At 49.0% G+C, this 22,112-nt stretch overlaps 1 protein-coding gene and 1 long non-coding RNA gene across 11 annotated transcripts in view; both read right to left on the bottom strand.

Moving 5' to 3' along the window:
• Positions 1 to 3,791: 3,791 nt before the first annotated feature.
• On the bottom strand, positions 3,792 to 12,702 carry LOC140689842 (uncharacterized). Of its 2 annotated transcripts, none has more exons than XR_012064979.1 (3): positions 12,501 to 12,702; positions 6,016 to 6,194; positions 3,792 to 5,223 (listed from the first exon to the last, which is right to left on the bottom strand). It is a non-coding gene; the product is annotated as an uncharacterized lncRNA (long non-coding RNA). The 2 variants fall into 2 exon arrangements; XR_012064980.1 differs by having other exon boundaries at positions 12,495 to 12,702.
• Positions 12,703 to 17,103: 4,401 nt separating this feature from the next.
• Positions 17,104 to 22,112, bottom strand: part of ARNT2 (aryl hydrocarbon receptor nuclear translocator 2) — a 163,878-nt gene continuing 158,869 nt past the window's right edge. For 5 of the 9 annotated variants that reach the window (XM_072950898.1, XM_072950899.1, XM_072950905.1 and 2 more), the window contains one exon: positions 17,104 to 21,343. In XM_072950898.1, the coding sequence (XP_072806999.1) occupies positions 21,079 to 21,343 (265 nt within the window). In that variant the 3' untranslated portion in view covers positions 17,104 to 21,078. The remainder of the gene's footprint in view (positions 21,344 to 22,112) is intronic. The other 4 variants (XM_072950902.1, XM_072950901.1, XM_072950906.1 and 1 more) reach the window with 2 other exon arrangements.

The following is a 22,112-nucleotide window of genomic DNA, read 5'->3' on the forward strand; positions in this document are numbered from 1 at the left end:
TATCTGTTTTATATATAGTAGTTAGTATCTGCTAATCCAAAACTCCTAATTTATCCGCCCCCACCTCCTTTCCCCTTTGGTAACCATAAGCTTGTTTTCCATGTCTATGAGTCTATTTTGTAAATAAGTTTATTTGTGTCACTTTTTTAGAGTCCATATATAAATGATTTTGTATATTTGTCTTTCTTCATCTGATGTAACTTCACTTAATATGATAATCTCTAGGACCAGGTATGTTACCGCAAATGGCATGCTTTCATTCTTTTTATGGCTGAATAGTATTCCATTGTATAAATGTACCACAGCTTCTTTATTCAATCACCCGTCAATGGACATTTAGGTTGTTTCCAAGTCTTGGCTACTGTAAGTAGTGTTGCTATGAACATTGGGTTGCATGTATCTTTTCAAATTAGAGTTTTCTTTGGATATATACCCAGGAGTCGGATTGCTGGACCATACGGTAAATCTATTTTACATATTTTAAGGAATCTCTATGCTGTTTCCCAGAATGGCTGCAAACCCTCTCCAGCATTTATTGTTTGTGGACTTTTTAATGACAGCCATTCTGACTAGTGTGAGGTGGTATCTCATTATAGTTTTGAATTCATTTCTCTGATAATTAGCAATATTGAGCATCTTTTCATGTGCCATTTGGCTATCTGTATGTAGGAAGGGGCTCAAGCCAGGGAGTGCAGGCAGCCCATAGAAGCAGAAAAAGACAAGGACCAGGTTCTCCCCTGAAACCTCTTGAAGGAACCTGCTTGTGAATTCCTTGATTTTATCCCAGGGAGACTAAGTTTGGACTTCTGACCTCCAGTACTGTAAGATAAATGTGAGTTGTTTTAAGCCCCTGTGTTTGTGGCAATTTGTTACGATAGCCATGGGAACTTATCGAGTTAGACACATATTCCAACACAGCTCCATGGGGTCACAGTGTCTTGGAGAAATTTCCGCAGGAAAGGCTAATGGAAATGCTGATACACTTACTCTTTTAAATAAAAATATGCTCTGTAATAGCATGGCTCCACCTTTTTGATTAAGTTCAGTAAATATTTATGGAGTAACCAATGTCAGGCACTGAGATGGTTAAAAATGCAGTGAACCATGTGCATTCCCTGGGGGTGGCTCCCAGTCTAGCAAAGGAACAAATATGAGCCCACAGATCTCAGGAATCGAGGCAGAAAATGCACGTTCTTTGAGGCTCCCCGTGCAATGGAGGGTGAAAAAAAGGGAGACATCGCCTGGGTCAGGAGGGCCAGGGAATCGATGGAAATCAGTCTGGATTTTGTCCGCTTGAGCTTGGGGGTGGGAGTAGGGAGGGCGGACAGATGGGGGGCTGGGATGAGCAAGGGAGGGGAGTAGAGATGCACTAAGTGTTAGGGACGCACTTGTGTCCCCCAGGATTCGTAAGTTGAAGCCCTAATCCCCAGCGTGACTGTAGTTGAAGACGGGGCCTTGAGGGAGGTAACTGAGGTTAAGTGAGGTCTTAGGGTGGGGCTCTATTCCAAAAGGACTGGTGTTCTTGGAAAGGGAGGAAGAGACTCCAGAGAGCTCTCTCCCTGCGTGAACATAGAAGGGAGGTCACATGAGGTCACCATGAGAGGGTGACCGTCTATAGGCCAGGAGGAGAGGTGTCACCAAAACCAGCCCTTCTGGCACCTTGATCTCGGACTTCCACCCCCCAGAACCATGAGATAGTTTCTGTAGTGGAAGCCCCCCCAGCAGGAGGTGTGCTGCCACGGCAGCCCGAGCAGAGGCAGCCAGCCAGCCACAAGCAGTCCGGTGGGACTGGAACACAGGACGACCCGAAGGAGGAGGAGTGAGGTTGGGCGCGTAGGCGGGCCACGCTGCACACTCGCTAAAATATTTGACTGGGACGTTGGAGAAAACGCAGTCCTTCAGAGGCTGACCTGGGGAAGGAGACGAGTGAGGAGCCGGGTGAGAATATTTTGGGTCAGCACTGAGGGGTGGCCGTTCCAATAGTATGTCTATTAAAAATGGGCCGAGCTGCAAGTCTAATGTTTCTGGAATACAGTGAAAAGAACTCTCCTCTTTTCTCCTTTCAGCACCGGAGCAGTCGAGGTCAGCAAGGTCCAGCTCATTGCCAGGCTGTCTTTAGAAGAGGGAGGCCAGGGTAGAAGACAGGGGAGGGGGATCCTCCCTTTCCCAGCCCCCAGCCGCCTGCCAACCCCCCGACACACACGTGCACGCACACGTGCACACACATGTGCATGCACACACGCACACACATGTGCATGCACACACACATGCACGCACACACGCATCCCTGGAGGAAGGATGCCTTTTCTTGTCAACCCCTAGCCTGGGTTGCTGTTTGGACTTGGAGCCCTTTCCTGGACAACCCTCCACCCCTTGCCTGCACTATTAATCCAATTGTGGTCTCAGAAATGCTGAGACACAGAGAGGGAAGCAGGTGCTCGAGTCCCGCCTGGCTTTCCCTGCTTCCCAGAAGGGCCCCCCCACACACACCCTGGACACAGCTGCACACGCTCCAGGGTGACCTGTCCATTGCTTTGGTTTGGTGATCAAACACCACAACAGATTTTCTCACAGGCTGGAAATCTGAGGGGGTCTCCAGCAGTCAGTTCAGTGATGGGGCAACTTGAAAGGGGGAAGAGAAGTCAGTCGTCAGCATAGAACATCCTACTTCTTTTTCCTAGAGACACACCTTGGTCCTAGCACATCACTTCTAGGAAATCCCAGAAATCTGCTGTTCCCTAATTCCCAATCTGTACCTCCCTCATGCTCGCTGGCTGTATGCACACAGTGTCATCCCACACCTCATCCAAAAGGAGCAGATGATTCTGAGTCCTTTGGTCAGCTCCCAGATACACCCACACGCATGCAGCTTGCTACAGCCTCTTCCTGTCTGTCATTGTCACGGCTACTCAGCAGTTCTTCAGGTCCACGTTTGTGCTGCTGGAGCAGCAGCACGTCAGCGATGCCCAACCACATTTCTTTGGTGCATGAATACAACTTTATTTTTCTGTGACTGGACTCAGCATGGTTCCAGAGATGGTAGAAGACTTGTTCCTTCACTCGGTTCTGCCTTAAACGTTAGTATCTTTTGGATCAAATTTGAGACTCTCCCCATATTGCTTCCACTTTTCAGCTCCCTGAAGGTGGTCTAATTTCTAGGGGATCAAGAAGTATCATGGCACAAGGATGCTAGCCTCTGTCCTCACCAGCTTGCGTCGTGTTGAGTTTGGCAAACCAGGAGGTGGGCACCGGGGGCAGGTATTGGCCGCTGATGTCCGTGGCCCCCATCTTTGGTCACAAAGTCTCCTGAGGTCGTCCTTGTTCTGACCCCACACCGCTGACAGCCCACCAGCCCTCTCAGCATTTCTACATCCCCCTTGGGAACGGGGGGACCCTTCCCTGACCTTGGCTGACTTTCTGTTTAGGTGCTGGACTGCTTGACTATGAAGAAGGCACAGCCTCTCTGGTCAGCGATGCCCACACACATCGGGGACTGTCTATCACCACACCAGGCTTAGTGTTCCATGGGATGACCAAGGACCCACCTACATCTGTACTTCAGTCTTGCCCATCTGATTCTCCTCTTCTGGTCTGCTGGTCAAACCCTCACCTCCTTTTTGGGTGCGTAGAGAAGGAAAAATAATTTTCCCTCAACCCTTCTAGGTTCTTGACTGAGACCCACCACTGCCCCCTGTAATAAAAAGGCAAATTAACAGGAGAAAAGCAAATTGAATTATATATATATATATATAAACAATAGCCCTAGAAAATATGAGACTCAAAGAAGTGACTGGAGCAGGAAGTTTTTATTTCTTTTGCACAAAGAAACAACAAATTTGTGAAGAAGTGACAAAGTCAAGAAATTTGGACTAGGAATAGTAAGATGGTGAAAAAGCAACAATATTTGTATATTTTTATACAGCCTTCTCGGCCTTCAGTTTCCCGTCTCTGGTGATAAGGACACCTTCTACCTTCCTTCACAGGGGGGCAACTTTCACGTGAGAGGTTTATTTTCTGCTTTCAGGGCACAAAGGAAGGTCAGGGGGCCCTTCTTTCACCGGCTGTTTCCCAAAGTACCTTTAACTCAAAGTAATTAACACGCCCAAACGACATATTTGAGGGTGACACGTTCTGAACCCTTGCAAGTTAAAAGGTCACTATTAGGTCACCATGCATCTTCTGTACCACCCAGTGGGAAGTAAAAACTGCCCTCAGCCCTCCAAGCTTGGCTTTGTACTTTGATGATCTAGATCCTAGAATGCCTCAAAAATTGTTTTGAACTTTCAATAAAGGCTGAATCTCACGGAGTCCCTTCAGGGTGGTTTCTCTGTGTCTCTGTGTAATCTCTCTTTCTAAAGGCTCTTTCTATTCCCCCCCGGAAGCAGGCTATACAGAGGCTCTTCCTGCTCCCTGAGTGGAGAGAGGGCAGGGAAGGACAGGGTAACGGGATGAAGTGTCCAGTTTAATATTAAGTCATTACTTATCACACAAATACAACTGAAATGAATAATTTCGTGGGTCTAATTTTTTTCCATCCATTGAGTAACTTTCATACCATAAGCTCCAGCTTCTGAAGGACTGGATCAGAGGGTGTGGGGTGTGCGTGTAGGTCTGCGGGGCTTTGATCTGGTGACAGTCAGAAGCCTCAGTGGTCTTTTCCAGGCTTCATGGGATCAATGCTGTACCACTGAGATCAATAATGACCACTTAGTGGAGAAAGGACAGCACACGTGGGTCTTACCCTTTTGTTCTTGAGATTGTTGCATAACGAGTGTTTCAGGTAGGATCCTTGTGCAACCTTGACCATGTGCTTGTATAACAGGACGCGTACATCAGGGCCCGCCCAGCTCCCGATGCCCCAGCTCCCTACCTCCTGCTGGGATCTCGTCTTCCACCTGCAGGCTCTGCCCGGAACCATCGGGCCAACGTGCTGTTCGTTCTCTGCACTGAGCTTTTCTGAAACCTAGATGTCGCCTTGGGACTGAGGTCTGGGGACCAAGCTTATATCTTTTTCCTGGTGTCTGCACCCTCAGGGTTGTGGGGGGGGGCTAGTCCTCACAGAAAGGGCTCCTGGCTTCTGTCTTTGTTTTACCGCTGAACTTGATCTTGCCGGGCCCCCAGTGGCTCCTAGGCTCCAAAGCCAATGGACACTCTCCAAGCCGGATATTATTACTTGACAGTTGTGTTCTTTGACACTGCTGATGCTACTTCTTTAATACATATCTGTTCAAAACAAAAATTATGGTTCCCTTTTGGCTTTCTCGAGTATTAGACACAAATTTGCATCAGCATTACTGGAAAAGCAGTTTGTAACTTATAAATATACTTTATCAAAGACTCATTAAAAAAAAACTCTTTATTTTGAAATAATGACAGATTTATAGGAGGTTGCAAAGAAATGTCCTGGGTAGTCCAAACACCCTTCCTCCCTCTCCTCTACCCCCATGTTTACCTCCTACATGGCTATAGACGACATCAAAACCATGAAACTGACATTTGTATGGCCAGTAGAATTTATTCAGCTATCCCCAGTTCTGCATGCACTTGTGTGTGTGTGTGTGCGTACAGCCTTGCAAAAACACAGCCACAATGAAGATACTCACTGTACCATCTCCACGACACCCCCTCCTGTTACTTTATAGCCACACATGTCCCTCCCTCCTTAACCCCTGGCGATCACTAGTCCATTCTCTGTCTCTATAATTACATTATTCTATGAATGTCACATTAATAGAAGCAAGCAGTATGTATCCTTTTGAGATGGGCTTTTTTCACTCAGCAAGATACCCTCTAAGCTCATCCAAGTTGCTGCATGAATCACTAGTTGGTTCCTTTTTATTGCTGAGCAGTGTTCCATGGTATGGGTGTACCGCAGGATTTTCTACCCATTCTCCTCCTGAAAAACAGCTTTTAGCTATGATGAATAAAGCTGCTATGAATACTCATTTACAATGTTTAAAAAAACTTACAATTTCTTGAGTGAAATATAAGTCTTCACTTCCCCAGGCTACATACCCAAGAGTGCAACTGCTGGGTTGAATGCTGAGTCCACTTTTTTCCGGTTTTGGAAGGAGCTGTAGAACCACTTTTCACAGCAGCTGTACCATTTTGCATCCCCACTAGCAATGTCTGAGCGACTCATCTTCTCCGCATCCTTGCCAGCATTTGGTGTTGTCACTGATTTCCATTTCAGCCTTTGGGGTAAATATGGAATGATAGCTGTTTTAATTAAGTGAATTCTCCAATGTCTAAAGGCCTCACCTTGTTAATCGGAAAGGCTTGGCTTATAGCTCTGAAATAGCCCAGATCAAGGACATCTGTCTACTGCAACAGCCACAGTGCCCACAGGAGTGTGGCAAATACTTTTTGATTCCTCCTAGAGCTTTTCCCTCTTAGTCATCTGGATCTTTTCCTTCTTCTGTAGGCCTTTCTGCCATTAGAACCTCAAGGAAGGGGAGAGGAGGCTAACACCTAAAACAGCACAGTTCCTTGTGTAGGAAGAAGAAGAGGATGGAGGAGAAGAAATTCTAACCAAATGGGAAGAAGCAGAGAGAAGCACCTGACAAATGGAGGAGGGAACCTCAGAAATAATTAATTCATCAAATGTTGTGTATCCACCAGGGGCCAGCTAATATTCCCAGCTGCTGGCTTATATCAGTGACCAAAACAGAGATCCTTGGATCTCTTGGAACTGAGAACTCTGCCCTCATCCCAAATTAGGAAAAATGAAACAAAAACAAAAAGATATAAACCACTTGTAGCAAAAAATGTATACAGAGGGAGCATCCAAGAATAGGATAAAACCTAAAATGATAAAATATCTAGAAGAAAAACATAGAGGTAACCACTGTGACCTGGGGTTAGGCAGAGAGAGATTTCCTGGCCAGGAACACCAGAAGCATCTTCACAAAAGTAAAGATTAATCATTTGGACTTAAGCAAAATTTTAAAATTTTGCTCTTTGAAAGCTGTTAAGAAAATGAAGTGGTGTATTAATACGAGGGAACATTATTTGGCAACAAAGGGGATAAAGTGCTGATACACACCGCAACGTGGGGGGAAGGACATAGCTCAAGTGGTAGAGTGCGCGCTCAGCACCCAAGAGGTCCTGGGTTCAGTCCCCAGGACCTCCTCCAAGTGGAGATCAATGAAGAAGCCTAATGACCTCCCCCTCCACAACAAGGAGGAGCTTGGAGAACCTTATGCTCCTGGATGACGGAAGCCAGAAACTAAAGGCCACATTTAGTAGGATTCCATATACATGAAATGTTCAGAATAAGTAAGCTCATACGGACAGGAAGCAGATTAGAGGTCGCAGGGGTTAAAGGGAAGAAGGGGACAGGGAGCCACTGCTCATGGGTCTGGGGTTTCCTTACAGCGTGATGAAATGTTCTGGAATTAGTCACGATGGTTGCACAACCTTGTTTATAGACTGAAACCACTAAATTGTACAATTTCACATGGTGAATTTTACGGTATGCGAATTTTATCTCAATTTGAAAAACGCAGTGGGTAGTCATTGGAAGTTTCAATAAGGGGAACTCTCATCCTCTTACCAGAATAATCTTCCTAAAATACACTCCTTCCTATGTTGTTTTTTGTTTTTTGTTTTTTGTTTTTTTTTGATGACCAGAAAATGAAGGAAGATATAGTTACTCTGTAGCTCCCTGCTTCTCCCACAGGGGCTGTGGCTGACACAGGCTCTTGTCCACCCTGGCAATGCCAGGCCCTCTCTCTGTCTTGGGTCAGCATGGACACTTCTGGTGATGCTCTGGAATATGTCCGTCTTCATCTTGTCTGAGCTGGAGATACCCTTTTCTACCCTTTATTCACCCAGTTAGAGAATCACCTTTACAGGCTGTCCCTGTTGCTGAGAAATACAGACACAGTAGCCGTGAGTGCACGTTTCTGAACTGGAGCTAAGCTCCCTCCACATGCACGTCGCACTCCGCCCCCGGGTGACCTTCTCCCACGCCACGCTCAGCTCTCACCTCATGGATGTTCTGAGCCTCAGACTCAGTGTGGTAGCTGTGATCTAGCTTTCCCCAAACGCCCTCTAAGCTGGATAAGGACTTTATTTCTGAAATCTGAGTGGATCCCCCTCTTTCTAGACTCAGTAGGCCTCACTGTCCTACTGTTCCTCCAAAAGCCATAGTCCTCTCGTCTTCTAGTCTTCAGATCTCGACGCAAATCAGATAGGCCCATACGGACGCAAATAAGTAAGATCAACCACCTGTGATTCATAGATCTACACACAGACACTGAACCTCTGAACACACTTCCAAGGCCAACCTGTGCCTCTCCCCGGTGTTCATGTGTTTGGTCCCGCGTAGAAGAGCCCAGGATTGAGCGTCTCACCAGACTCACAGGGACTGGGTCAGACAGTAGGGGACCAAGGACCTGGCGATGACATCTTGTCCAACGTACCAATGAAGGGTGACTCAGGCCCTCCTTTAGACGTCTTCCTATTCTAATATCCTCCATTTATCCATAATCGTCTGAGAGTCTCCATGGTCCATTAGAAATGTTTTCTGGGATTTGCTCCACCCTTTTGCATTAATGACATCCCCAAAGGTCAAAGGTGTAATTGGACATTAAGGTCAACACCCTGTAGTCTGTGTGTTTGTGGGACATATCGCCATGCTCTCCAGGCCAAGGAGGGACCTGCAAATGGAGGGTAGCAGCGCCCAATGGGCAGATCCATCACTGCCTTTGATTAATTTCCTCATGTTCAATCCATCTACAAACATGCTTTGATGACTTTTCCAGACATTGTGTCAGAAGTAAGAGATACAGAGATAATAATCTCACCCACACCACAGCCCAGGAGATCTGTCCATTCTAGGGTGCCTGTCACTCGGGGTCTGAGGCCAGCTGTCCCGAGCCTCTGTAAGCACTGAGTCCTCTAGATCTGTGCAGTTGTGGTGGCAGTGGTGGTCGCAGATGGCAGCACCGGAAAGGAGGGTCCTAGGGAACAGACGTAAACCTCCCACTGGGCTATTGTCGTGGGACGACCTTCCGCAGGCCTTTCCCTGTCCAGCACTGAGGCAGCCCGGCTGTTTGCTGTCTCTCCCAGGCCTGCTGCTTCTGCATCCTGTCCATCTGGCGCTCCAGCTCACGCAACTGTTGTCTCCACTCATCCAAGTGCTCCTCAGGACCTGACACATACTTTCCGTGGCCCCCACGTCAGCAGCAGTGATGTTTTTAGCTAATCCTTGCAATTCTGGATATTCTGTTTGGGCCTTCGTGCTTCCGAGACAGCATCCAGATTCCTGTGTGTTTTTGTGGAGGGCCAGCCAACTGGAACCTTCCCTCACCCCTTGCCCTGTGTAATGCGCTGACTGCGTCCCCTCAAAATATATCCAGGGTCTCACCCCAGTACCTGTGAGTGTGACCTGATTTGGAAATAGGGCCTTTGCCGATGTAATTAGGTTAAGGATCTTGAGATCATTCTAGAGTTATGGTAGGCCCCAAATCCAATGACTGGTGTCCTTGTAAGAGAAAAAGGGAAAAATCTGAGACGCAGAGACACAGAAAGAAGGCCACGTAAAGGAGGAGGCAGAGGTCGGGGGCGCACAGCTACAAGCCAAGGAACACGAAGGACTGATCGGCCGCCCCAGAAGCTTGGAAGAGGCACAGAACTGGCTCTCCCTCAGCGCTTCCTGAAGGAACCAGCTCTGCCGAAGCCTTGATTTCAGACTTCTGGTCCCCAGAACGGTGAGAGAGTTAACTTCTGTTGTTTTGAGCCAACCAGGTCTCGGTCATCTGTCACAGCAGCCCGAGGAATCTGATACCCCAGGCTTGCTCTGCAACGGCCTCTGGCTTGGGCCCCCCCCCCCCCCGGGCACGCCGAGCCTCGGGCCTCGAGCTCCACGGCGGCCGCCCGCCAGAGCGTCTGCCCCGGGCCTCTCCCCGCTTCTCCTCCACAGGGACGTGTTCAGCGTTTCAGCCACCCCACCCTCCTCAGGGTCCCTGGAGGGTCCAGTGAGACAGGAGCTCTTGGGTTTCCTCAGGGGGGAAGCGAGAGTGCTCTCCTCAGAACGCTCCGCCTCGGCGCCTCAGGGTTTTCCGCCCTGGGCCAGACGCCAGGCTGCTCTGCGCGCAGCGCGCCCCCCTGTCCGGCGTGGACTCGGGCGGAACGTGCGTGTTTGACCTGGTCAGGCTTCTCTGGGTCATAGCGGAAGGCTCATTCTCCACACGCCTGGTAAATTCAATGTCCTGTCAAAATTCCCCAGCTTCTCACCGGGTATTTGTGGGTCTAACGCTTGGCTTTTTTCATCTAGAAGATCAAGCTCAGAGGAGGTTTCCTCTATCGCCAAGGCTTCTGGGAAACAAAATAACATTCTTCTGAACTTCTGGACCCCTTGTCCTCATCTGTCACCTAAAAACGTCAGCCTCAGTTATCACTGAGATCCTCGCCAGCACTCACCTCCTGTGGTCCCACGAGGTCCTGTCAGCATCTGCCTTCCTCTCCAGGGACTCTGTGTGCCTTCCTGGAAATGTTGGGCTTCTGGGTAGGTGACCAAATGTCCTGGTTATCTTCATGTCTAGGACATAGGAATTTCACAGCTAAAATTGGGAAAGTCCCAGGTAAACCAGGATAAGTTGCTGGGAAAAATAGATTTCTTTGAGGACAAAGTCCTTTTTACATGGATGGTATTAAGTATTTCTAAAATTTAAATTTTTTAAATTGAAAGGTAAAGATGAAATTCTCTGTATGCATAGCTTTAAAAATATTTTTGAATTTCTTTTTTTTTTTCTGATAGAATGAAGTGTTTACGTCCTGATTCTTTACTTTGCTGCAGTGTTTGTTAGAGACGGTCTGCCTAAAGTTGGCTTCTTCAGAAGTATAATCTTAGAAAAATATTGTTGTGAAAAGGAGTGTTAAGGGGTCTTCCCAGAAAAGACTGGTAGGAATGTGGCACCTCCATCTCCCCACCTCCACCCCAGAGCTGTACAGGTCTAGAAGATACAATACTCATAGGACACGTGGGACAGCTGACCTCAAACACCAGGGAAGGCCATGCCTCACTCCAGGAAGTGGGATTGGTGAGGAAGACGAAGACTCAGTGAGCTATGATATCAAGCAAATAAAGTTCCAACAGAGTTAAGTGTATCACAGCTTCACAGGGATTTGTGGGAGAGACTATAAGTTACAAAGTAGAGCTACCCCACCAGGGAGCGAGGGAGCTGGGGTATTGACGCCCCTGCACCCATTGGTCATTGGTAAAAGGCTGTTCTTGGTGGGATGTAAAAATCGGAGGCACTCCTGGCTCTGTGTGCTTCGGCAAAGTAGAATCCAGCAGCCTGAAGTCAGTCCTTTGACAGAGACCCAGATTCTGGTGCCTGAGAGTGAAAGCAGAGAGCTGAGGTATGTGACTATAGGCAGAGGTTGGCTGGCAGCTGCTTATGTCTCTCCAGCAGGACCACAGACACGAGGACCTCTGTGGTCTGCTCAGAAGGGCAGTGCTCCCTCAGCCCCATCACGTGCCCTGACTTTCTTGTCACTTTCTGACATCACGCTGGAGCTCAGCTGCCGTGGACCCTGAACCTGTGGTGTCTCCAGGATCCTCGGGCCCAGGGCACACTGAGGACTGGCATTCCCATCTCGGCCTCTGCCGCACAGCCCAGTCTCCTGCCTCTCTTCCTCTTCCTCTTCATCTTCAGGTTATCTGTCTGGAATATGCCATCTCTCTAGCACCTGGCCCAGGCATCACGGGGTTGCCTTCTCAGGTGACAGGAAGTGCCTTTACTCAAGAGTTTTCAAGTGCTCCCTGTATGTCACTCTTTAGGAATCCTTGCTGAGCCCGATCCACTTTAGGCTAAACACCATCACTCTCTGCCTGTTTCCTCCCTGTCCACATATACACAAAAGGAAAAAATAGCTCAGGACAATTCCTACAATAAAATCAGAGGCAAAGCTTGACACTCCCACCATTGAGGCTCTTGCTTCCCAAATCCTCCTGACCTGGATCCTCTTTCCCTTTTCCCCCATCCCCAGCTGATCCCTTTCCCTGGAGCTTAGCCAGTTTTCATCACGACCGAATGCTAACCACATCTCCATCCCAGCTCTCTGCTGCCTTCTGTCCTCTCCATCTCCCAGAAGCAGACAGGAATGAAAATCCAAGTGTGCCTGCCCATACCCAGCATAGAGCTGGGGTCGAGATCTATCCAGGAGCCTCCCAACCTGCCATCCGTCATTAGGGACTCACTGCAGATCTGGATAATTGATGAATCTGCCTCTGCCTCTTCTGCTAAATGCTTGTGACCCACGGCCAGGTGAATTCCTTATCATGTAAAGACTGTCCACTGAGTACCATGTACTGTTCAATGTCCTGGGCAGAGACTGATCAACAAAAAGCCTGAAGCAGCCTCCATGGAAAGCCTCCTCGGCATCACACCCTAGATCCTTTTCCTCTTCTTCCGTCCTACCTTCCTGGGAGCTGCCCCTCTCCCTGCGCTAGTGTCCACGCTTAGGAAGAGGCTCTCTCCCACCTTCACCTGATGACTAGGAAGTGGGTGGGCCTGCTGGTCTCAGAGTCACTTCATCCAGGCTGCGGAAAGTGAGCCTAGGAAAGCAATAACTCCAAAGTCTCCGGCATCTTCTGGACATTTGAGATCCAGCTCCTGGCTGAGCCGATGTGACTCGGTGACTCTCCGTGTCTCCCACAGGCAGCTGGGAGAGCCATGCCTCACAGAAGAGTAGCTGGGGGTCTTAGGCACCACCGAGGTTTCCAGTAACCCTTGTGTGACATCATCGCTGACATAGCTCCGTTCTGTGGGCCCCGCTTACATTCAAACATGGCCACGATGAAAACATGGGGGCCATTTAGGGATGTGGGAATTCCTTAAGAAACACAAGTCGATGTGTCTTTTACCATCAAGGTGCCTCATGGAAGAGAAACGCTCACACACGGCTAAATTGCTGCGATGAAATGTTGTTTTCTCTTCCTCATCCGCGCCAGGTCACGTTTCTTTGTTTTTGGCATTTTTATTGGACTCTGAAGTGAAATGTGTGGGAAGAATTAGGAGCGGCGCTGCAGGACCAGAGGCAGGCTGCATTCCAGGCATTCTAACCCGGTGTCCCACCGAGGGGCGGCATACCTAGTTCATGACTTATCAGGGTCTTGGGCTTAGAGATGGGAACCCATTGGGCGCTTTCTGCAAATACTGAGCCAACAAGCTGTGAGCCCCTGGGGAGGCTGCATTTCTAACGGCCCCAGCTCCCCTTGCCCGACAGTGTGGGCGCAGGACGGGTGCCCTCCACCTCAACTCTTAGCACACCCTGGGACGTCCTATTCTGTTTGCTCGTCTCTCTCCTCGAGGGAGGGGGTTCCGAGGGCTGTGCCCAGCAAGCGGCAGGTGCCACCGCGTGTTTACGGAGAGACATGCTTGAGACGGTTTGCGGGAGAAGTTAAGTTCACAACTGTTAGGCTTCAAATTTGGCAACAGGAGACAACCTTATCTTCAGCCAACTGTTTCTCTCCATGCTTCGGGAGGGAGGCTGGGAGGATGGAAGTCTAGGGGACCAAGATGTGGGATGGGGGCTGGGGCTGCAGCTGCGGCTTCCTTCCCCGCCCCGCGGCCAGAGCCCCGCGCCTCACCCCTCCCACCGCTCCCTCCTCACTAACCATCAGTAGCAGGAATTGGAAAAATATCTTTCATTCTTCATACTTCTCTACACTCTTTACTTTAAAATAATGAGTGTACATTCATCGTAAAGTCAGGAAAAGAATTACTGTTGCTCCATCTGAGCCAAGAGTCTATTTTTGTTTTGTTGTCTATTTTGGGGATTAGATATAGACTAGAGGTGACATAACAGCCCAAGGCCTTTATTTACTATTTCTTCTCCCATCCCCGCCTGCCCATCCTCCCCCTCCCCCTCTGTCACAGGTGTGTTCAGCCCTGGGTCTTTCTAACCACTGCACAAAGGCACGCTTCTAAAGGCACCGAAATTCTAAGTATTTCACGATTTCATGGTAGCGTGGCTAGCCATTTATTTTCTTATTCTGACAGGCAATTTGCTTTTTATTATTTTCATAATTGTATAAGCAACATATAGTCTTTGTAAAACATGTAATATTAAAAATTACAAGGATAGGAGAAAAATTCACCTCAGAGTCTGTCATGTTGCGACTGCCACTATGGTACGTTTACACATCTTTCATGCATGTAAGTGCAGACATAATTTTATATAAGGTGAATGCTGCATACTAATGAATGACATAGATGTTCCCCAATTTGCACATCTGTTCCTCTATTACTAGGTTTGCCTTAATTTACACTTTTCCTCGCTATAAAACGTTGCTGCAGTAAACATTCTTACACACCTTCCTGTGTATTTCAAGACTTCCTTTTCACTAGGAAGGGTGTCTAAATGTGAGCTAGTGAAATCAAAGATACGTTTATTTTAAATTTATACATATTGCCACATTACCCTCAAAATAAGTTGTAAGAACTTACGTTTCTACCAAAAATATGTGAGAAAATTCTTTCCCACGCGCTCTTCGCAGTGGCAGATAGAATCACTATTTTGTGCTTTTGCTAATCCTTCAGGGGTGAGACATGCCATTTCACTGTGACTTTAACTTGCATTTTCCTAACTACTTCATGAGATTAAGTCTCCATTTTTTCCATTTACTGATTTATGTTTAATTATTAAATATTTCTATTATATAGCGAATTTAAGAAAAATAAAACATACTCATCTGCTCCTCCTCACCAGGATGAAACAGCTGTTTAACATTTGGCCGTAACGGCTTGCCTTTTCCCCCCCTTTATTTTCAATCAACACCTCTCTCTCCCTTTCTCTTTCTTCATCTGTTTTAAGGAATTCAACCCTACAAGCCCCTCCTCACTTCCTACCCGCTCCATCCAGAGTCGTGCCTATCAATCAGTCCACGAGATTCTTTTTTAAAACTTTTACTTTGTATCTTATCTATGCACAAACAAAATACGTAATTGCCTTGAGTTATAAAAATATGTACCGTCTTTTAAATTCAGCATTACACTTTTGGAATGTGTGCATGGTGCAACAAGATGACCTTAAGGGCTGCAAAATGTTTCTTTGTGGGACTAAATCAGTTTATTCATTTCTTGACTGAAGGGTGCTTAGACCTGTTCCCCTGTCTCACTGCTCCAAGCGGGATGACTCTCCCACCTGTCTTCTTGTGCACACGTGGGAGCTTTGCTAGGACAGACACTGAGCGTTGGGGGTCACTGAGTCACACGGTTGGTACATCTTTGATGTGGCGGGACATTGCCTAATATTCTCCAAGAATAACTGTCTTGTTTCCCACTTGCAAGGGAAGAGCCCGTTTCCCCATATTTGCAATCACAATTGCGTTACCAGACTTAGTAAATCTGAGTGACAGACGTTACCTTGCTTCAACTTTGCGTTTCCCTTAATCACTCATGAAGTTCAGTCTTCTCTTACATGTCTAATGCCACTTGAGTTCGATGAAGTGACAGTTCAAACTCTGGTCATTTATCTACTGAGTTGTATTTTTCTTAACGATTTTTATGAATCTTCTTACATCTGAATATTCTCTCTGAATATCACTTTGTTGGGTATATAAATTGAATTGCAAATATTTCTACCAGTTTTTAGGTTGTCTTTTCCATTTCTTTAAGCTGATTATTATTATTATTTTTTAGTGAGCTCAAATATAACCATTTTTTCCTGTATGGTTTGTGGTCTTTGTGCCATGTTTAAAAACTCCTTCCCTGACTTAATTTCATAAATCTATTTTCCTAGATTTTTTTCAAGGTATTTCACATATGTTGCTTTTTGACACTCAGATATTTTCATCCGTGTGGAATCCATCTTTCACATATTGTGTAAGATCAAGATGTAATTTCTTCTTTTCCTTTGTATTTCCCCCAGCACTATTTATCGGAAGTCTGTCTGGCCCCCATGATTTGTAATGCTGACTCTTTCGAATGACAGTCTCTGGCTCGCTTTGGTGGCACGTACGGCAAAAAATCTTTTCTGAATATGTGTGTATTTCTAGGTTCTTGGTTGTGTTCTGCCATTCTGCCAGTCCCATAGTTTTAATTATAAAGTTTCCAGATGCCTGGTAGATTGGCTGTTTCATCTTTTTCCTCCTTCTCTTCTTCCTCTTTTTTTTTTTTAAATGTTGTATTACACTGGATGTATTGGCCTTTCTTTTTCTTTTTCTTCTTCTGCAGGAAATTTGGGATCACCTTGTCAATTCCCTAAAAAAACTCTCCTACAATCATTTTCACATCAACTTAATTCAGATATAATTTATGCAAAACATAACTTAAAGAACCCATCTGAAGTGAACAGTTTCATGAGTTTTGTCATTTGAATACACCTTTGTGACCTTGAAGTTTTAAAATCCAGCTTGTCATTTGATTCTTTTGTAGATCATCCTTTTAAGTCCAGAAACCAAGACATCTATGCTTAACTCAAGAGCACAAAACTTTCTCCCATGTACACTTTAAATATGTGTAGTTTATTTTGTCAGTGATAGCTCAGTAAATCTATAAAAAGTAGCAATGCTCTATGTTTGATGGAAGAGTTTCAGAGTGATTTTAGCCTACTATTTTGCTAGACTCCAAATGGTTCTCTTTCAACAGGGAAAGATTTGAATTGTTAAGCATTTACTAGAGGGTTGAGCATATTAAAATACTAATTTAATTTTGGAAGAATTTAAAAAGGAAATAATAAGAGTGTTTAAGAGGACAATACATACAGGGTTTTGTGATGAGACCTGAGCTCAAATCCTGGTTCTGTCATTTCCGTCCTGTGTGTTCTTAGATAAGTCACTTACCTTCTCTGAGTCCCAGTTTCTTAATCTATAAACCAGGAATAATATCCACAAAGCATAGGTTTATAATGATTCACAAAAAACACTGTTTGCAAGGAACCTTCTAGAGAGCCTTGCCTAACACACAAGGCCAAGAATTATTAGTTTCCTTTTTTACTTCACGTAAGCAGACCCCCGACAGGGACACCCTTGAGCGTGCGTTTTCTGGCTGCAACACAACATGGCCCTCAGGAAGGAGAGAGCTCCCAAACTCCGAGAGTAGGTTCCACAAATCGTTCAGTTACAAAGTTGGCCTGGGCCGTTCAGTGTTCAGAGCAAAGTCATTTTTATTGTAATGAAATTTTAAAAGGCAGTTACATTAGTTACACATATACACAACTGACTTAATAACTGTTAGTCATAGAGCACATTCAAGAAATACGAATGGTTTATCCACAGCACAGTTCACATCCATAAGAAGAAAGGTTAAGAGAGCAACGACTGAGTGCTTAAACTGCCCGCTGAAGCGCGTCTGTGGACGCTCTCGGTTCCGAGGGAGAGCGAGGTTGTTAGGAAGCAAGCTGCCCTGTTCCCACGAGACCTGCTTTGGCCACTTTCCCCTGTGTGTGAAAACGGGCCTGCATCAGGGTGCGACGCCTCTTTAAAGTGGCCCAGACCCTAGGCAGCCAGGCCCCTTAGTACACAGCAGGAGGCTCCGGTCGGGGTGGCATGGGGCTGCCCTGGCAGGTCAGGTCACAGCGACCTCATGACCAAACCCGTACATTCTATGAAAACAGGGAGCGTTTCCATCCTGCCTTGCTACTGGCTGGAGCTGCTAGATAATCGGCTTGCTCTTGCTTATGTGACAAGTCCTAACCATGAGGGAGCAGGTGGGCCCGGGGAGGAGGGGCTCACTGCTGGCCCAAGGGCTGACGCGGCGGGAAGGGTACACTATTCACTCGCCAGGGGCCTGACTCATCTCTCGGCCAAGCCGAGCCGCAGCACTGATACCGGAGTGTGGCTTATCTGGGGAACGCACAGCCCCTTGATGGGCACGGGAGGTTTATACTCCCTGCTGCAAGTTCCGACAGCTGTCAGAATCCGCCCCCGGCTGCAACAGGTATTCATGAAAGAACGGAAGGGGTGAATTGGACACACTGGGGAAAGGAGGGGAACGTTGCTGTCTGTGATGGCTCTACCACTCCCTGAAACCAGAACGAAAGACAAAACTAGTGGGGAGGGACAGGCAGGCAGGGCGTTCTAGAACCTCCTTAGCCACTGTCGAAGTCACCAAGTCCTGGCTGAGCCTCGGTGTGGCTGCATTCATGTTCTCACCCAAGGTTCAGGCAGCCACTGCATGGCCCTTTAGGGTGGAAAGCCTTCTGCTGGCTCGGCCTGAGGAAAGCCAGCCGAAGGCCTAGTAGGTGTGAGATGAGGTGTGAGTGAGGAAGTGAGCCCGGAGCCAAAGTCCTAAGTGCCTTTCCCCTTCCCAACCCAGCTCTGCCTCCATCTCCAGGAGGAGAGGCGTGCAGGCTGGGGCCTGGGCGGGGGCCACGCTGATTTGCACAGAGTCCTGTGCATCCTGGCCTGACTGGGCAGGACTGGAGAGGGAGGTTCTTTTACAAACTGGGATAATTAGACCCTTGAAGGATTTAATTCTTATTCTAGTTTGTCTCAAAATTCCTTGGGGGGAGAGTTCCTCCGGTGTGGAATCCTCTTGGTCCTGTCTGTTTGCTTAGAGGCCACTGATGGCTTCTAGGAAGCACAACCAAAAAGCGGAGTGGAGAGTGGAGAAGACAGAGAACTCGAGTCGGCCAACCTGACTGCAGTCAGAGTCCCCACCGGTGCTCACGAGACAAAGCTGGAAGAGGGGAAGGGGCGGACTATTTAGCCCTGATCCTCCCCCACTGAGGCTTTCAGTCATCTACGAATCCTAGCCTTCGAGGACCAAGAATCTTCACCCTGGATGCTCGTGTAAGTGAGCGAGTAGTGGAAGGTTCCTGGGAGCAGAGCTCTCCTCCCACGTCCTTTTGCAGCCCCCAGCGCCCAGCACAGCCCAGGTGTGCGGCAGGCTCATGGTCTGTGCGCCAGCCCAACGTGCGCACCTAGGAGAAGCCCCTGATTTCATCCAAGAACTAGAAGGAGAAACAAACATAAGATCCCGCTCCCCCCCTCCCCCGACCTCAAGCTTCCAAACCTACAGATTAAAAGCCACAGAGAGTCTGTTTTCATTTCACTGAGAAACCATTCTTGGGTCCAAAAGCTATTTTTGTGCCTTTTTGGGAAATAACTAAGTCCACTGCCTGGGGCAAGCTCAAGGCTGCGGAGGTTGGCAGAGGTGGCCCCGGGGGCAGGGCATGCCCCGGGAAGCCCCTTCTGGGTCTGGTCCTCGAGGGTGTGAGGAGTTTCAGCCATCTGCCACTCTCCCAGAAGCCAAAAGGCTCCTAAGTGTAAAAGGAAGCCTGCGCATCTAAACCCCAAATCCAATCACCACTGTATACAAAAGAATTAAGAGCCACTCTAGAAACTGTAAAGCCAGTGTTAATTTAGAGCCTCGGAGCTGGGATCACACAAAGCTGGCTGCCAGCCGTAGACATCTTACTGAACAACGCCAGATGTTTAGAGGGGGGGCTCCCCAGGCACGGCGGGGCACACGCTCCCATCTGGGCACCGGCAGGGCTGGGGCTCAGCTCAGGGCTCTCAGAGAGCAGAGCGGACACTCTCCCCCGGCTCCCTCCTGCAGGCTGGGCTCACCCAGCGCTCAGGCAGCCTGGAAGCAACTCCACTCAGCCTGGCCCTCCAGGGATTCGGGGTGGGGTGGGGGGTGTGGGAGAGGGACACACAGGTCGTTTCTGAGCCATGTGCCTGAGGGATCTGCCTGAAAAAAAGGCTTTCCCAGTGGGTGGGCTCCTCCACCAGCCCTGAAGCAGCCATGTGAGAGTCGGGGAGCTGATGGGAGGGCGACCACCAGGAAAAGGAGAGAACACCAGAGTTTCTCCCCTAGTGTAAAGGACATGGGAGGTCGCAGAGGTAAGTCAAAACGGGATGGATTCTTCAACTAATCTCAAATCTGAGGGAAACACAGCCAGCCAGCGACCGGGGCTCCGAGGTCGGCCAGGCTGAAGCTTTTCACTCCCATCCTGAGACCACCTGAGGAGCTCAGGGCCCGGGTGAGTGTGGGGCGCAATCAGAACTGGACCCAGAACTGGAGCCCGATCTCCCACCTCACAGACCCGCACTCTGTCCCTCCCAAGACGCCACTGTCCCCTGCTGAAGAAAGGAGCTCAGGCGGCCTCGGGGGAGGTGTTTCAGAGTTCCCAGCTCTGCGCGCGGGGTTCACCCCACGGCCGTCTCCAGAGGCTGGTCCGGGGGAAGCACGTGCGTGGCTCAGAAGGGCCAGGAGGCCGGGGCGCCCTCACACCTGCACAGCAGGGCCTGGCCTCTGTGGGCTCAAGGGGCGCCCCCTGCAGGCATCGGGAAGGGATGAGAAACCTGGTGGAAGCCGGAAGGGCTGGGAAGGGCTGCTCTCCAGACCCAGAGGTGGGTGGGGGCTCCCATGGGGGCTCCCTCACAGGACGGGGCTGGTCTCTCTCAGAAGACGACTGCTCGAATCTGCACTGGGTCCTGGGCCAAAGGCCTGACCTATCAAAGTGAGCGGTTCCCGGCCAGGGCTCCTGGTGATGCTGTGACGTGCCCACCTGCTCAGCTCGGCCTGTCTGCCCGGCGCCCAGGCCCTGGGCCAGGCCTCCCCCGGCCAGGGCGCCGCCCAGCTCAGACAGGGCTGCACGTCTGGGCTCCCACTCTCGCCACACACCCTGGATTCCAGACACCGCTCTGGCTGCACACGACAGACACGGGGCACAACACATCCACCAGGACAGGGATTCACGTCACACTGCACGAAGCACACACGTCCTACAGCACAACGGACGCACAGACAGGTGGCTGAGCCGGGGACAGAGGACCCCGGGCTACCCCTCGCCAACTCCTAGAACAAAGGCTGCGCATCCTGACTGTCCCTTTCCCCAGCACCCCCTGTGCCCCACATGGGCACAGAAGTGAAAGGCAAGAAAGAAGCCAGATTCCAGCTTCCCAGGCAGGCCTAGGGGCTGCTGCTTGGGCTCTCTGGGCTGTAACCGAACTTTTTATAGGTTACAATTACCTGATATGAGATGAGTCACAACCAGATTGCAAGGACCCAGTGGGCTGGCCTCCCAAGCACACACAGGTAAAACACAGTAGATACAACAAAGCCCCAGCGTCCAGCGGCTCCTGGTCAGTGGCTGCGCAGCCCCGGCTGGGGGTTAGAAGCCAAGCAATGCCGTGCTGGGGGGCACACAGAGGGTGAGATGTCTTCTGCGGAGGGGTCCTGCGGCAGGACAGGCCGGGAGGAGGGGGGGCCCACTCACATGGGCATCGACATCACAGCAGGTGGGGCACGGCACAGCGGAAGCCTCGCTCTGCCCGCAGCTACTCGGAAAACGGCGGGAACATGCCCAGGTCGGCAAAGTCTTCGATGTTATAGTTGCCCGTCCCCTGGGTTGGGTCTCCTGGCATGGGTAGCATGTCCTGCAGGAGAGAAGAAAAGAGAGGGCAGGGGAGTCGGCTCATCCTTCCAGCACTGGCACGTCCCAGGAGCCCAGACTGCCAGCCACCCTCATGGTCATCTCTCTAACGGAGGTGGCCCAGGAATACGCCCTGCCATCTGAGGGGGCTCGGCGAGGGTCCTCAAATGCTTGAGGCCCTGGGAAGCTGTTCCCCCCACCCCAGGAGCTGTCATTCTAGCAGGTAAACACAACTTCAGGACACAACCTTTGTCTCTTTAAAGGTGAGCCAGGACACAGGGTGGACAAGAGCCCCACTTGTGGGGAGGATCCAGCTTGGTTCCGAGCAAGGTACACACAGTCAATGATCCAAACGCAACAGCACTGCCATACGGGGGTGGGCGCAGGAGGAGGGCCACGCGCACGGAGGGGATCTGCGTGGCAGGTCCTCACCGTGAACATCCAGGCCAAATCTCTGCCTGGTTAGACTTCACTTTTAATAAGTCCTTCAAGGTCTTTGGGCCTCAGATTACCCCTCCAGAAAATGGGACTAGCTACATTTCAGTCCCTTATTGCAAATTTCCCAAAGTGTGTTGTGTCAAATTCTTGGCCCATGAGATACACTGAGAGAAAAGAATTCTGTGGACGAATAAGTTTGTGAAACAAGGTGTACTCTGCCTACCTCCTAAAAATCCTTAGTCCTCATTAGTATAATAGAGGCTCTGATCAGTCCTGCAGCCAAGAAACTGAATAACTTTGTTTAGTCAAGGTTTCACAAACTGATTTCCCCAAGA

This window comes from Vicugna pacos, chromosome 27, assembly GCF_048564905.1.
Source record: "Vicugna pacos chromosome 27, VicPac4, whole genome shotgun sequence".
Classification (NCBI taxonomy): Eukaryota; Metazoa; Chordata; class Mammalia; order Artiodactyla; family Camelidae; genus Vicugna; species Vicugna pacos.